At 45.5% G+C, this 16,825-nt stretch overlaps 1 protein-coding gene across 1 annotated transcript in view; it reads right to left on the reverse strand.

Annotated features, from left to right (window-relative positions):
- DOT1L (DOT1 like histone lysine methyltransferase) overlaps nt 1-16,825 on the reverse strand; it is a 590,530-nt gene that overhangs the window by 234,676 nt on the left and 339,029 nt on the right. Inside the window, 2 exon segments of the mRNA XM_029610991.1 lie at nt 410-523; nt 1,694-1,925. Of these exon segments, the coding sequence (XP_029466851.1) occupies nt 410-523; nt 1,694-1,925 (346 nt within the window).

The following is a 16,825-nucleotide window of genomic DNA, read 5'->3' on the forward strand; positions in this document are numbered from 1 at the left end:
TCCATGTAACCATTGCTAATGGCAGTGGCTATTCTCTAAGTGAACTTAATAGCAGGTAATGGACTTCTCCTCCAAGAACTTATCCAATCCTTTTTTAAACACAGCTATACTAACTGCACTAACCACATCCTCTGGCAACAAATTCCAGAGTTTTAATTGTGCGTTGAGTAAAAAAGAACTTTCTCCGATTAGTTTTAAATGTGCCCCCATGCTAACTTCATGGAGTGTCCCCTAGTCTTTCTACTATCCGAAAGAGTAAATAACCGATTCACATCTACCCGTTCTAGACCTCTCATGATTTTAAACACCTCTATCATATCCCCCTCAGTCGTCTCTTCTCCAAGCTGAAAAGTCCTAACCTCTTTATCTCTGTCCTTTCTAGGCTTGTCTAGGGTAATAAACCCCTTACCTAGCAGCTTCTGTAATGCAGGTGGAGTGGGTGCCACTAACAGCTGTTTGGATGGGTGGCGCTGCACTTTAGGAGGTAGCTGGTAGTATGGACTATGAGGTGACTTGTATGTATCTACAAAGAAAGAAACAATGAACAAGGATTAAAAACAGATCTTGAAAGCAGCCACATTAGGGGTAGATTTTATAATTTTGTGCGAGCGTGAACAAAAGTACGCTGGATTTTATAAGATACACGTGTAGCCGCGTGTATCTTAGAAAATCCGGGGTCGGCGCGCGCAAGGGAGTGCACATTTGTGCAACCTGCGCGCGCTGCCTGTTCCCTCCGAGGCCGCTCCGATTTCGGAGCGGCCTCGGAGGGAACTTTCTTTCCACCCCCCGCACATTTCCCTCCCTTCCCCTACCTAACCCACCCCCCCCCGGCCCTATCTAAACCCCCCCTACCTTTTGTTGGCAGATTTACGCCTGCTGAAAGCAGACGTAAATCTGCACGCACCAGCGGGCTGCTGGCGCGCCATCACCCAACCCGGGGGCTGGTCCAGAGGCCTCGTCCACGCCCCCCCAGTCCTGCCCCGAACCACCCCATGACCCCGGACACGCGCCGGACACGCCCCCCCCCCGCCCCCTTTACGAAGCCCCGGGACTTGCGTGCGTCCCGGGGCTGTACGCGCGCAGGGCATTTAAAATCCGGCCCTTAATGCTGAAATATCACTTTTTCCTCCAAATAGTTTTGTTTATAAGTTGCAGCAGCAGACACAAAGCACAGGAACCCACTGGTGTCTTGCTGTATGCCACTGGTGACTGGGAGTCTATAAGCATGTGAATTCAGCATCCCTGAGAAAGGCTGACTGAGCAGCTACGCAGCAAAGTGAGTGACACACAGCCTCAGGACTGCTGTCCTGCTTACACTGCCAATAGGTGAATAGGTGAGGGGGGAAAAAGTTTAAAATGCGTACATAAAAACATACTGGAAGGTGAAAAGAAAAGGAAACCAGGAAGGGAAAGATTAAAAAACAATAAGTTGGAGACTGAAGAATAAACAAGAGTATAAGTCCAATGTCCATAAACATCTGACATTGGAGGAACCCTTTCAGGTCTGTATACAGCCATTTGATATTCTGCTCACCATATAGGTGGCTCCAAAACTAAGGCCAATGAATGCTTCCAGTTTAGCCCACTAGTTCCCAATACAGTCCTGGCTAATCAATAACAGGACTTTTTGGGACCTCAGCAAAGCGTTTGGGTTCTGAATGACTGGAATAAAAGCCAAGGACCCTGTTCTTACCCTGAGGGGCAGCCAATGCCTGGGACACAGTCTGAGCATGTAGGATCTCGAGTGCAGTTTGATTCTTCTTGGCTTTGCGCTCTGGATTTGCCACGCTCATCTTCTTGGGACGCCCACGCTTCCTGCCGGCCATTTTTCTGCCTTTCTTGCTCAGTTTCTTCCTGCGTGGCTTTGCAGGAGATGGCTTTTTAACAGCTGCTGTCCCAGTTTTCTCATCTTCAGCACCAGAATCCTAAATATAAAAACAATTCCAGGCATGTTATGGAGGTAGTTAGGACAATTGGGGGGGGGGGGGGGGGCTTTTGGGATGGTGTGGGGTTGTCGGGGGTGTGCAAGAGGTCCAGTGTGGCCTTTTAGATTGGGCAGAGTTCAATAGGCATATTTGGATAATTGCCAGGTTCTTGTGGCCTGGTTTGGCCTCTGTTGGAAACAGGATGCTGGGCTTGATGGACCCTTGGTCTGACCCAGCATGGCAATTTCTTATGTTCTCATGTAACTCCATTACACAGAGCTGAATGGGGTTTTTTCCTCTTTCATTTGTTCATTCTGATGATGATTCTTGGAAGAAACCCAAAGAAGTTTAACATTCTAGCCTTTAAAAAGGCATTGAGCCACTGTGCTTTCTAGGCGATACCTTCCCCATTAAAATTAAAAACAAAATAAAGGCCAAGTTGGACCAAAAAAAAATATTAAGTAACAGTCATAGCCATTGTGGGCAAGAGACTGTTGGCTAGTCCTCTGAGCACTACTGATTTCTAAAACCAAGTTCTAGGGTTTGTTTTTTTTTGTAAATTTTTATTTCTGCATAGATCATAACTTACATAGTAACACGGAATCAGAATCATAAACATTTATACATGTATATACTGTACTTGTAAACTTATTCCCCACCCAACCAGGGCGGAATATAGAAAGAGGTACAAGCCTGGAGCATAATGAATAAACCAAGTATAAACAACCCGTGTCATGTCTCATTTTGATCACGGATTACATAGCTATTAACAGGCACAATTGGCGAGTTTTTCCCCATTTTTCCCCCCCTCCCCTCACCCCCTCCTTAATATCACCACAGTCGAGTTGGTTAGCTTCAAGCCTGCTTTGTTAACCATTCTTTATAAGGTGCCCACACATCCTGAAATTTATGAACACGATCATGTCTGAGCACTGTTAAGTATCCCATCTGATACAACCTGTCTAGTCTCGAGAGGATGTGCGTCAAAGCAGGGGCCATCAACATTTTTCCACCTGAACGCTGCTTCACTGCGAGCTGCGATAGATATTTGCAATAATAGCATTTTATGCTTATCACTAAGTTTCCCATCCACCAAGCTTAAGAGACAGTCTTTAGGATCTGGTTGCACTTCAACCCCTAGAACCTCGGTTGCAAATCCCGTAATCATAGCCCAGAAAACTTGTATCTTGGGACACTGCCACCACATGTGAAAGAATGTTCCCCTCTCTCCACAGAGCCGCCAGCATGTTTCACTGATCTGAGGATTCATGTGATGTAATCTGTCTGGCGAAATATACCATCTATATAGTATTTTGTATCCATTTTCTTTAATGGTAGCAGAAATGGAGCTCCTACCCGTAATCATATGACATTGGTCCCACTCAGAGTCCTGGAGTATTTGACCCAAATCGGCTTCCCAATGTAGTTGATAAGACACTTTAGTTTTATACCCACTATTAATGAGTAAATATATCCTTGATATTGGTTTAGATATGGGCCCTCGCTGTTCACAGAAGGACTCGAATAGGGATTTGCCTTTGGAAAGCTCCCCAGGCGCACCTTCCGAGCGCAGAAAATGAATAATTTGCAGATAGGCGTACCAATCTCCCGGGGACCCCCCATGCTTATCCTGGAGCTCAGCCATGTCCAACACGTTGGACCCCCTGAAAATTTGCCCAGCCTTTGTCAATCCCAGGTGCTTCCACCTTTGCGAAAAAGCTGTATCCAGTCCTGGAGGGAACCCCAAGTTGTATAAAAAAGATGTGAGGTGGTATATCCTTTTAGACCCTGCCAGTCGGGTCCTCCATTTAGCCCATAACCTCAAAACAACCTTGGTGAACGGTGTGAGAGAATTACTAATGACTTTCCCCAGATCTCTACTCCACACCCTAGACGCTAAAGGAAAGTCTCCGGAAGCTGCTTGCTCTATGGCAACCCACGGTTTGGATTCACCTGTTGCGTGCCAATTAACAACCACCCCCAGTAAGATAGCAGAGTAATACCAGCTTAAATTAGGAACATTAAAGCCCCCCCTTAATCTATCCCTATATAAAATAGATTGAGAGACCCTAGGGGGTTTGTGCTTCCAAATGAAGCGGAACAATTTTCGTTGCCAAATCCTCATGGCCCCCTCTGGCACCGCCACAGGCAACGTTTGGAATACATAACAGAGTCTAGGTAATATGTTCATTTTGATGGCAGCTATCCTGCCAAACCAAGATAAATTCGTTCTGTCCCACCTGTCCAGGTCTTTATGGATCTGAGACCACAGAGATCCATAATTGAGTCTGTACAGGTCGTCGAGTTGGGGCCCCAATTTGACCCCCAAGTATTTTATAGAATCCCTAGCACAACGAAATGGCAAAGCATCCCCCACTTTTCCAAATTGGTCCTCTGGCATTGAGACATTCAGTAGCTCCGATTCGTCAGCATTAATCTTGAAGCCAGACATTCTCCCGAACTCACGAAGTTCCTCTAATAAGAGAGTCAGAGAGGCCTCCGGCTCAGTGATAGTAAATAAAAGATCATCGGCAAAAAGCGAGATCTTAAAGGCCAAGTCCTTGACCTGGATGCCGTGTATGCCAGAGTGTTGCCGAACTTTCTCTGCAAAGGGTTCTAGCGAAAGGGCAAACAACAGGGGGGACAGTGGGCATCCTTGTCGAGTGCCCCTTTTAACTTCAAAGGGATCTGAATAAGCCCCATTAATTTTTATCCTAGCATGCGGACCGCCGTAGAGCTTTTTAACCCAAGTGATGAAGAATTCCCCTATTCCCATAGCTTCCAGGACCTTAAATAAATACGGCCAGTGCACGCGGTCGAACACCTTTTCGGCATCCACCATAAGCAGCGCCGCTGGAATATCGTTAGTCTGCGCCCACCACATCAGTTCCACCACCCTCCTCACATTGTCCGAGGCGAGTCTGCCTGGGATGAAACCTGACTGGTCCTTATCTACCAGCCTAGTTGCCACTCTGCCTAGGCGGATAGCCAGCGCCCTCGCTAAGACTTTCAGGTCGATGTTAATCAGGGATATCGGCCGGTACGAACCGCATAATGTGTGGTCTCTGCCCAGCTTAGCCAAAACCGTAATTCCCGCGGTATTTGATTCCTTGGAGAATGTTCCTCCTAACCTGACATCATTATACATAGCCACTAACTGAGGAATCAGCTCCATACTGAAGGTTTTATAAAATTTCCCGGTAAATCCGTCCAACCCAGGGGCTTTCCCCAATTTAAGGTCTTTGATAATAAGAGAGACCTCCCCCTCTCTCAGTTCCGCATCAAGCAGATCCCTCTGCTCTTGAGAGAGCTCTGGCAGTTTAATATTTAATATCAGTTTAATAAACTGTCTGATTTGTAAATATCTCTTTATTCACTCTCTCCCCCCCTTTTCTGATCCTAGTTAATTTTCCCTGTTTTATTGTAACTTTCTCACATCCTTATTATTGTTTTACTGTATTTAAAGTTGCAATTGGGAAATTTGTTTATTATGTTACACTTTACCCTACACACATTGTTAGCTGTAAACCGGGTTGATGTGATATTAGTCATGAAACTCGGTATAACAAAAACAATAAATAAATAAATAAATAATAAATAATATCCCTCAGATATTGTGCAATCTCCTCCTGCGTACATAAAGTCTCTGAATCGTAGAGTTTTCGGTAAAATTGGTTGAAGCATTGCCCAATATCTGTCTGAGAATACACAAATTGACTCTGAGTTCCCTTGATTTTAGTAATTTGGGATTGGGCTACCCTTTCCTTGAGCTTCCTGGCCAGTTGCCTCCCAGCCTTGTTCCCCCATTCGTAATGATGCTGTTTCAACAATTGTAACTGATAAGCTATCTTATCCCCTTCTAAAGCTTGCAATGCCTGCCGCGCTGCCAATAATTTTATTTATTTTTATTTATTTTAAGTTTTTCTATACCGGCATTTGCGATGGGTATCGCATCATGTCGGTTTACAATTAACAAGTGAAAAGGTAACAAGAGGTCATAAATAACAATAAATAACATAAATTAAAAAGGTAGTAGTAATAGTAACAATATACAAGTGAAAGTTAAGGGTTGCAGTTACAATAAAACAAGGTAGTAATATAACTTGGAGCAGAGAAAAGAAGCAGGGGTATTTAACTAGATACATATGATACATATATGCCTATCAATGCATTTGAGGTAATAACGAATTGCCCTGATGCTGTGGAGTTAGTGATTAGTCAAAGACTGATTAAGGTTCAGTTTACGTCAGGAAATGCTTTCATGAAAAGCCATGTTTTGAGTCTTTTCCTGAAAGTGGGGAGGCAGGGTTCCTGTCGCAAATCTGGTGGGATGGAGTTCCACAGTGATGGTCCTGCGGTGGAGAAAGCCCTGTCTCTGGCTGTTATGTGTCGCATGGTTTTGGAATGTGGTACTTGTAAGGATTCTTTGTAGGACTCTCTGATTGGTCTATTGGAAGTTAATTTTTTGAGAGGAATTTGAAGGTTGAGCTGAGAGTGTTGATGTATGGTTTTGTAAATAATGGTTATGGACTTATAAATAATTCTGTAGTGAATTGGCAGCCAATGTAAGTCTTTGAGAATTGGTGATATGTGATCTCTTCTCCGGGTGTTTGTTAATATTCTTGCAGCCGTATTTTGAGCCATCTGAAGGGGTTTAGTGTGAGAAGAGGGAAGACCTAATAGTAGAGAGTTGCAGTAATCTAGTTTAGCGAATATTATTGATTGAAGAATTGATCTGTAGTCTTGAAAGTGAAACAGTGGTCTTATTCTTTTTAAGACTTGGAGTTTATAGAAACAGTCTTTAGTAGTTTGATTTATGAATGATTTAAGGTTTAGCTTATTATCAAAGATAGCTCCTAGGTTTCTTACTTGTGGGGTTTGTAAATTTGGTGGTGGATTTGTGTCTGTATTACTGTTTTTGCTGGAAATTAGGAGGAGTTCGCTTTTTGAAGAGTTTAGTATTAGATTTAGGTTGGAGAGGAGTCCGTCAATTTTTTGAAGACAAGATTCCCAGAATTCAAGAGTTTTAGTATAGGATTCTTTAAAGTATAGGATTGCTGTAAAGTGTCAGGATCTAAAGTTCGCTTGTGCTTCAATTCTAATCGGGCTATCTTATCCATGAGAGAGAGTCGGTCCCGATCCCTCTCTTTCTTTACATGAGCTGCCCGTGCTATGCATAGACCCCGCACATAAGCCTTTAAACTATCCCAAACTACCCCGGGTGTAACTTCTCCAATCTCATTGATATCCAGAACTTCAACGATCTGTTTCCTTAGTTGGATCACAAACCCCTTGTCCTCCAGTAATCTATCATTGAGTCTCCAGAATTTGGTACCCGCCTGGGAGTCTCTCGTTTTTAGCGTTAGCCATACTGGGGCGTGATCCCACCAAGTGATAGTGCCCACCTCCGCTTCCAAAACCTTCCCAACTAGGTCTTTATCTATCAGAAAATAATCAATCCTAGAGTAGGACTTGTGGGGATGGGAGAAGAACGTATAGTTCCTAGCTGTGGGATTGCGCAATCTCCAGATGTCTGTGAGCCTACGGTCTTCTATTAAGTTTGTAAGTGCCTTTCTTGTAACTTTCCCCCCACGCCCCCACTGTGGGTATTATCTATTTATTTATTTAAAAACTTTTATATACCGGTATTAGTATGCATACATCATACCGGTTCACAATGTAACTTTAAAGGCAGAAATTACAATGAACAGGGATGGCGAACAAGGAGGAGTATACAAAGAGCAGGAGGTGGAGGAATTAAAGCAATAAATAAAACTGCAACGGACTATTTACAGGAATATACAAGGCGTAGGCAAGATACTTGCGGAAGTCGGTGTACTTAATCAGGGTAGGCTAGTCGGAAGAGCCATGTTTTAAGTTTTTTTCTGAACTTGGCGTGACATGGCTCTAGCCTGAGAGTGGTAGGGAGGGCGTTCCATTGTTTAGGGCCTGCAATGGATAGTGCACGGTCCCTAGTAGAGGAGAAGTGGGCTTTTTTAAAGGGGGAATGGAGAGGGTGCCTTTGTTGACAGTGCGAGTGGGTCGTTCAGTGCGTATAGGACGAAAGGGTTCATCCAACCAATTGGAATTGTGCGAGTGGATGGACTTGTGCACTATGGTTAGAATTTTGAAGAAAATTCGGGATGCGATGGGGAGCCAGTGGAGTTCTTTGAGTATAGGGGTAATGTGATCAGCTTTCCTTGAGTTGGTGATGACCCTGGCGATGGCATTCTGGAGCATTTGTAAGGGCTTGGTGGTGGAGGAGGGTAGGCCGAGGAAGAGGGCATTACAGTAGTCCAGCTTTGAGGAAAGGGTGGCTTGGACGACGGTGCGGAAGTCATGATAGTGGAGGAGGGGTCTGAGTTTCTTCAGGATGTGAAGCTTGAAGAAACCTTCTTTGAGGATGGAGTTGATCTGTTTTTTGAGATTGAGTTGTTGATCTATGATAACCCCAAGGTCTCTTACTGTGGGTTGGGGTGTTATGACGTTGAAAGCTGGATCGTTGGAGATCGGTGGTTTGGGAGGGAGGTGAGGAGAGATAAGGAGCAGCTCTGTTTTGGAGGAGTTTAGAGCGAGGTGGATGTTGGTGAGGAAGTCATTTATGTTGGCAAGACATGTGTTCCAGAAGGCAAGGGCATCTGAGAGAGAGTTGTGAATGGGAATGACGATTTGAACGTCATCTGCATAGAGGTAGAATTTGAGGCCGAGGTCTGTGAGGAGCTGACATAGAGGTGTGAGATAAATGTTGAAAAGGGTGGAGGAGAGGGAGGAGCCTTGTGGGACACCTTGAGACAAGGGGTAGAGTGTGGAGTTGGCGTTTCCTATCTTGACGGAGAACTTTCTGTTAGATAAGTAGGATTTAAACCATAGTAGGGCTAGGCCTGAGATGCCTATTTCGGATAGCCGGTTGATGAGGAGGTTGTGGTTGATGGTATCAAAGGCAGCTGAGATGTCGAGTAGGGCGAGGAGGTAACAGTTGCCTCGGTCCATGCCTATGAGTAAGTGGTCCGTGAGGGAGAGGAGGAGGGTTTCTGTATTGAGGTATTTACGGAAGCCATATTGGGCTGGATGCAGAATGTTGTTGCTTTCTAGATATTCTGTAAGTTGGATGTTTACAATCTTTTCCATAATTTTGGATAGGAAGGGCAGGTTAGAGATAGGGCGGAAGTTAGCGGGGTCTTTAGGGTCTAGTGTTGGTTTTTTTAGGAGGGGCTTGACAATAGCTTGTTTGAGAGCATCTGGGACAGAGCCTGAAGAGAGGGAGGAGTTTATGATGTCTGCTATGAGTTTGGATATAGTATTCGGGATGGAGAGGAGGGATTTTGTGGGAATGGTGTCTGAAGGGTGGGAAGCTGGTTTGAGTTTTCTGAGAATAGATTCCACTTCTTTAGCGGAAGTCAGGTCAAGGGTTTGGAGGGTGGGTGAAGTGGGGGAAGGTTGGAGGGAGGGGGAAGGGGAGGTAGGTGGAGAAGGGTGTTGAAATCTGCGGAGGATGTTGGTGATTTTTGTGAGGAAATACTGGGCGATTTCTTCGCTCTTAGTGGAGGCATCATTCTCAGGGATAGTGGGCTGAGAGGATTTGGTGAGGTTGGCAACATAATTGAAAAGGGCTTTCGGGTTGTACATGTATTGGTGGATCTTAGCTGAAAAGTAGTATCGCGTGATGTTGAATTCACCCCCCCACAATGAGACGACCTTCCGTCCACTCACTTATTACGGTCGATAGTTTGGTAAAGAACACAGACTGTTCCACATTGGGAGCATACACATTTAGAAAAGGATAAAATTCCTCATCAATTTTAGCTTTTATCAAAATATATCTCCCTTCCACATTCCGGATCTCAGATAGAATATCCGCTACCACAGAGTTAGTGAACAGGATCCCTACCCCATTATACTTATGCTGGACTGTAGCTGCAGCATGGAATACTTGCGGGTAACCCTTTTGAGGCCAATAATCGCTCATAACATTTTCTAATATGGGTTTCCTTACAGAAAATGATATCCGCCTTGTTGTGGGGGCTATATCATGCATAAACAGCTGTCTTTTGTTGTAGGTGTTTAGGCCCTTTACATTAATGGATAGTAATTTTAAGGGCCTCATGGTTATTTATTAAAGCCCGGCGTTAACCACTCCAAAACATGCACATTACATTTGAGGCTTGCCTATCCAGGTTCCAGACTCGGTACTATCCCCCTCTCGTCCTATGTGTGTTTTCTATCCCCAAGTATATTCCTACCCCTGTACCCCAACCCCTCCCCCCCTTCCCCTTCCATCAACCAGCCACTCTCCCTCGAGTGACGCTCCTCCATGTGAGACCTGACGTCACCGCTTGACTTGAGCGAGTTCCCCCCTCCTCCAACTTGTTAACCATCGATAACAGAACGCCTCCTTGTGGGAACCAAGGGGTCAGAAAACATTTACCCCCATAACTTTGCAAATCACCTCCTGTAAGGCCGCTATAACCCACAGGCCTTTTCAGGGTCAACAATAATCATACTTAGTCACTGTCCATAAGGATCCAGCCGGTCCTACGATCAGACCAAAACGTAGTCCTGGTCATGCTCAGCCTGGTTCCTCTAGTCCCGATGTTCCTCCGGATCTGCGACGTAATCTTCTGCCACCGTTGTCCACTCTTTTCCACCTGGGTCTTTCACTTTTCCGATTGTTGTTCACTGCTATGGTTTCGCTGGTTCCATCCGGTCCTGATGCTGGCAAGCCTGCAGCACGCATGATGTCTTCCGCCTCCATTACTCGCTGCACAAGGGACTGGACCCCATTAATTGTGAAGTGTAGGCCGAATGGAAAGAGCCAACGATATCTAATATTTTGGGAACGGAGGATGTTTATGACATCTCTGAATTCTCGCCTTTTCCTGATAGTAGAAATTGCCAGGTCCTGGAACACCTCAATTTTGCATTCCTTCCAAGTTATAGTGCCCATGTCCCGCGCTGCTCGCGCCACCGCCTCCTTGACCAAAAAACTGTGGAAACAGGCTATTATGTCCCGGACCTGTTTATTCTTTGGATTGCCAAAAGCTCTGTGCGCTCTCTCCAGGACTACTTCACGCGGCCTCTCCTTGGTCCCCTCCGGATCCAGCAAATACGCACAAATATCTTGCACCACCTGTGAGCAATCTCTAAATTCTTTGCCTTCCGGCACCCCACAAAATCTTAGGTTCACCCTCCTTGTTCTATTTTCCAAATCTTCAACATGGGATTGTAACTCTTCATGTGAGTCCCTAAGCTGCCCCAGCTCTACTCGAACAGAGTCAAGCTCCGTTTTTGTTTCCTGCAGTCCGGTTTCAGTGTCATCCACCCGCCTTTCAAGTTCCTGGACGTCCCTCTTAGTGCTCTCAATCATATCACCCAATTCCTGACGAAAACGCGCCATATCGCCCCGCAGTTCTTGAAATCAGGTCCGGAATTCATACCTGGTTGGGACCTCCGTGTTCGCTGCTACTGCGGTGGGCTCCGGCTCCTCAGCGTTCGAGGACCGGCGCCATCTTGTCTCCTTCCCTGAGCGTCGCTGCTGTACTCACCGCCGCAAACGAGAAGAGATTGAGATCCGGCTTTTTCCGGGGGAGGCAGGGCATGCAGATCTTTTTCATGCATATTCATTGTGCATATCCTGAAAACCTGGCCTGTTTGCGGCCCTCGAGGACTGGAGTTTGCCATCCCTGACCTAAGCAATTTACAATAAAAACATACATAAAGTTAATAATTCAGCATGGATGACATCATCAGATGGAGCTCAATCCAGAACTTTGATCTCAAAGGTTCTAGAACTTTCAAATATGCCCTACTGAGCATGTGCAGCTGTAGTCATCACCCTGCCCCCTAGGCAGAGCCCTCAGTCCATGATAAAGCTCATAAATGGAGAAACCAACTTCCAGGGCAGGCGGGTGGGTTTCGTGAAGACTATCATCCTACTGTCCTCGGAGAACACCTGCTACAGGGAAGCAACTCTGCTTTCTCCGAGGACAAGCAGGATGGTAGTCCTCACACATGAGTGAATCCCAAGCTATAGGCTCTCTGAGCAGGACAAAGCAGGAAACTGCACAGTGCTGAAAGCATCACCTCATTCCCGTTTGCCTGTGAGGCAGCCGACCCACAAAGGGGTCTAGTTAGGAAAAGAATTTGATTCTATAAAGAGAAAACCATAGAAAAGACTGAGATAGAAAACCCAAACACGTAGCAGAGGTACCCAAGGCAGGGGAGAGATGCAAATGCCAGCAAGAAAAATACTCTGCAACATGGAAAAACATTACAAGCAGTGTTTCGGATCAGTAAACCCTGACAGTAGATCTAAAACATCCTGGATACAGGAGGAAGCCTAGAGATTTAAACAAGAGAAAAACTCATGGACGAAGACCACATATTTTTCTTCCTTCGATGTTACAAGACAACCAAAAAACCAACTGGGGCCTGAGAGCTCCCCAGAAAGAAACTGCAGTCCACTGGCCTCTGAAGGACAGAATGCATTTGCAGACGTGTGCCCCATGTTTGGCTGATAGGCACAATGGGCAGAAAAACCCAAGCAATGCTTGTAAGAATAATTAGCAACAATGACAGGGTCTGTGACAGACCCTACAGTGCCAAAGCATCAGACATAGCTGACCAGCTGGACAGCCTCAAGAGTTTCAGGGGATGAAAGAATCCTTGAATGGGATCGCTAGCCCAAACCCCCGAGCAGGAAGATACGTTAGGCCTGAAGTTCACCCACACTGCACCCTGTCAAAGGCAGAGCTATTCACCCTGTTTACAGGATAGTACAGTGAGCAGGAAGGCACTTTGGGCAACCTAGTGAAGTGAGAAGAGCTAAAGGCAGTACTAGCCAGGACTTGGCAAAAATATAGGGAAAAAGTGATGTCTCTTTCCCTGCAGGTATACACGAAGATATACCAAAAATGCCCTAGCTTTTCTTCCCCTCCTTTCGACATTCCATCTGGAAGTCAGAAGGAGCGAAGAACACAAGGAGGCAGGCCGGCCGTTGGACTGCAGGGGTAAGAACAAGTCACTAGGTGGTATATCTCAACCCCAAGCAAAGCAGAGCTGCTTACCTGTAACAGATGTTCTCCTGGGACAGCAGGATGTTAAGTCCTTTCACATGGGTGACATCATCAGATGGAGCCCGGCACAGAAAACGTATGTCAAAGTTTGTAGAACTTTGACTGGACATACTGAGCATACCCAGCATGCTCTAATGGTCCCTCTTCAGTCTTGTAACACAGAATTACAATAAAAATAAAATCAGGAGAAACCCAACTCTGCGGGGTGGCAGGCGGATTTCATGAGGACTAACATCCTGCTGTCCTGGGAGAAACACCTGTTACAGATAAACAACTCTGCTTTCTCCTAGAACAAGGATGGCAGACCTCACCCACGGGTGAATCCGCAGTCACAGGCTGTTCCCCAATACAAAAGGGGACCAACCAGCACCAACCAAGTACCAACAGTCACAACAACCATAGTGTTGTTGGTAACAGAGGTGGAGACAGCCGGAACCCGAACAATGGGCCCTAGGCAGGGAGAGTTGGGTTCCTCAATCTCAAAGAGATTCCAGAGGACAGACTGGCCGAACCTACTGCACGTCGGCCATGCCTACCCAGACAGTAGCATGATGTGAATTGTTGGAGAGAACTCCACATCGCAGCCTAGCAGATCTACTCCATGGGAAATGCTTGCAAGTGGGCCACCGATGTTGCCATGGCTCTGACAGAACGAGCCTTGATATGATCCACAAGATGCAGCCCCCCCCCCCCCCCCGGCATAATAAAAAGAGATGCAGTCTGATAGCCAATTGTATAGTGTCTGTTTGGCAACACCAACTTCCAATCTATTACTGTCAAAAGAAATGAAAATTTGGGTGGACTATATGGGTTTCTGTCCATAGAGCCATAGCCAGGCAATGTGGCGCCTATGGCCATGTGAAAAACTGAATCATCACCCACTACACAATATATGACACCATGAGTTGGGGGACTTTGTTAAATGTTTGTACAGCAATGCCCATGGCCAGTGCAAGGGTATTAGGTGCCCTCCTCCCCATCACAGACAACTGAAATTTATGCATTTATAGTAACATTTCTGAGGTAAAACTATCACTTACAATATTTAATATTGACATGCACTGCTGTGGTGCCAACCAGAAAACCCTGCAAAAAAGCAGGAGGCACTTGGAATTCGTTAGGTATTAGGCCTACTGTTATGCGTCTTGGGCATGACCCTCAGAAAGTCACGCGAAAACAGAATTACAATACATTTTCTATAATCAAAACACTAACTGCCAGCACTCAACAGCAATAACTCTACTGATGAAAGTAATACTATAAATATTACACCAGGCCTAAAACACCAAAACAGCCCCTACCGGGAAAACAGAACAAGCCATGCTGCTTTAGATCCCTACATACAAACTACACACTATTGGGATACCTCACTTCAGTCACACATGCAAAACACAGACAGACCTCAAATACAGAATAAAGAGAACATAAAATATAAATAAAAATGTACAGACAAAAACTGAACAGGAAACCGCAACAAGCCAAATTCTGTATGCACTGCAACAATGGAAAACAGAAGCATTACCATTCCTCATAAAACGAAAAAATCAGTAAAACTATACCAATGAAAAGAATAATTTGAAACAAATGAATAGAATAGCATTCATAAATTAAAGACTCATATACAAATGTTCCAAACATCAATAAAATATTTCAAACATCACATCAAATAACACCTATTAATACTAATAAGGATTTCAGAAAATCCCGTTATCCATATCTAGAACTTTTGATTTCTAGGAGCCCTAAAATTGTCATGGATTAGCAGGCAGAGAAGACGTGGAGTCAGTCTCTCAGACACATGCTTTCTCTGTCTCCCCCACACACATACTCTCTCTCCCCCCCCCCCCCCCCACATAGTCTTGCTCCCCCTCCCCCCCCACTCCCTAGTACTTAGCCCCAACCCTCTCTCCCCTTTCAGACCCACGCCCCAGCAGTCTTGCTCTCCAGACCCCTCTCCAATCCCAGAAATCCCACTCCCCAGAAGTCTTAATCCACAGCCCCCTCTCCTCACCAGCAGTCTTCTTCTCCCAGACCTCCATTTCCCAGCAGTTTTTTGTTTTTTATTGTTGATGAATTTAACAAATATTTTGAAGAAATACACATCTTGATTGAAATCAGAGATACATAAAATCAAGCAATATACCTCAATAAAGGAAAACTAAAAAAAGATTAAACAACATCTGTTGGTCAAAGTCCTCAACATGGGATCCAGTACCACAACCTCAGGTATATTTAAAAAAAAAAAAAAAACGAAACAGGAATCTGCTGCGCAAAGAACTAATCATTGCTTATTAGGGCGTGCCCAATTATCACTCACTCAGTTACAACTGGAGAAGAGCTGCTTACTGGCACAATGTTATCTGACAGAAAAGAAAAGCTGGTTTGGCTGAAAAAAAATACAGGAAAAACCTTGATATTTTACTATACATTTACAAGGACATTTTAATATGAATAGGGCCCCAGTCTCAGAAACCCTAGGTCTCATTAATAAAAACGGTTTCCTTCTTTTCTGGATAATCCTTGACAAACCTGGGAATATACTGATTTTATAGTCCATAAAAGTTTGGTGAAAGTACATCTTTAATGTCCGTTCCTTATCCGCCTCTAGAAGACATGACACAACCAGAGCTGCAAGAGTAATCAAATCCTTCTGGGTGTTTCTGTAGGGTTTAATCATGGTGTCAGAACTTGCATGCCTTTCTGATCTCTGGAATCCTCGCTCTTAAACGGAGGAACACAGCACACTCTAGATGTTAAAGGTAATGTCCGCTCTGGAAATTTTAGGATTTCAAGCATATATTCCTTCCACATATCCTTTGTAACTTCCCAGCAGTTCTGCTCCCAGCCCCCTCCCTACTGCCCAGAAGTTGTCACCCCTCCCACACCTTCTCACCCACAATCCCCTCACTCACCACAGGGTGGCCAGTGCATGATTTCCTTAACGCTGCTCACCCCCATGGTGCTACCACAATCCCCTCCATTCACCCTCCCTGCTCCTGAAGAATGGAAGGATTGGGCCTTGCAGCACGGGTTGCTTCCTCCCTCCCAGCTGCCGGTGCCTGAATGATGTCATTGGGTGCCGACAGCCGAGGAGAAAGAAGGCTCAATCCTTCCATTCTTTAGGAGCAGGGAGGGTGACTGAGGGGATCGCAGTAGCATTCATGAAATCATGAGACATCCCACTGCCACAAATGAGACTTCTCCCATTGTTGGTGCCCCCCGTTCCGACACCTATGAGTGGAAAAGCAGCATAGCTCTGCCAGAATCATCAGCAGGGCCAGCGGGCCACACTGCTTTTCCACTTACTGAGACCTCACATGACTGCGGCGCTATGGCGCCATTTGGTAGCTGAGCATATGGCCGTGGCCATATGCATGCTATGGCTCTGTCTGTCTGCTTCAGATAGAAGAGTAAGGCTTTCTTGCTATCTGAACTGTGCAGGGCTCATTCGCCTTGGTGCAAATGGGATCTGGGAAAGAATGTTGGCAGGACGATTGACTGGTTAAGATGGAAGTCCATCTCCACCTTAGGCAGGAACTTAGGGTGCATACACAGGATCACCCTATCATGATAAAAGTTGGTATACGATGGATAATTCCCTAAGGCTGCAGACTGCTGACCCTGCACGCTGAAGTGACCGCCACCAAAAATATGACCTTCCAGAACAGGTACTTCAGGTCACAGGAGCAGAGTGGCTCAAAAGGAGCTTTCATCAGTTGAGTCAGCACCACGTTGAGGTTCCAAGACACAGCGGGTGGTCTTAGGGGAGGCTTCAATTGAAGCAGTACCTGCAATAAACCGTACAGCTATGGGCATACTATCTACATC

The sequence above is a fragment of the Rhinatrema bivittatum genome, chromosome 8 (genome assembly GCF_901001135.1).
Source record: "Rhinatrema bivittatum chromosome 8, aRhiBiv1.1, whole genome shotgun sequence".
Taxonomy (NCBI): Eukaryota; Metazoa; Chordata; class Amphibia; order Gymnophiona; family Rhinatrematidae; genus Rhinatrema; species Rhinatrema bivittatum.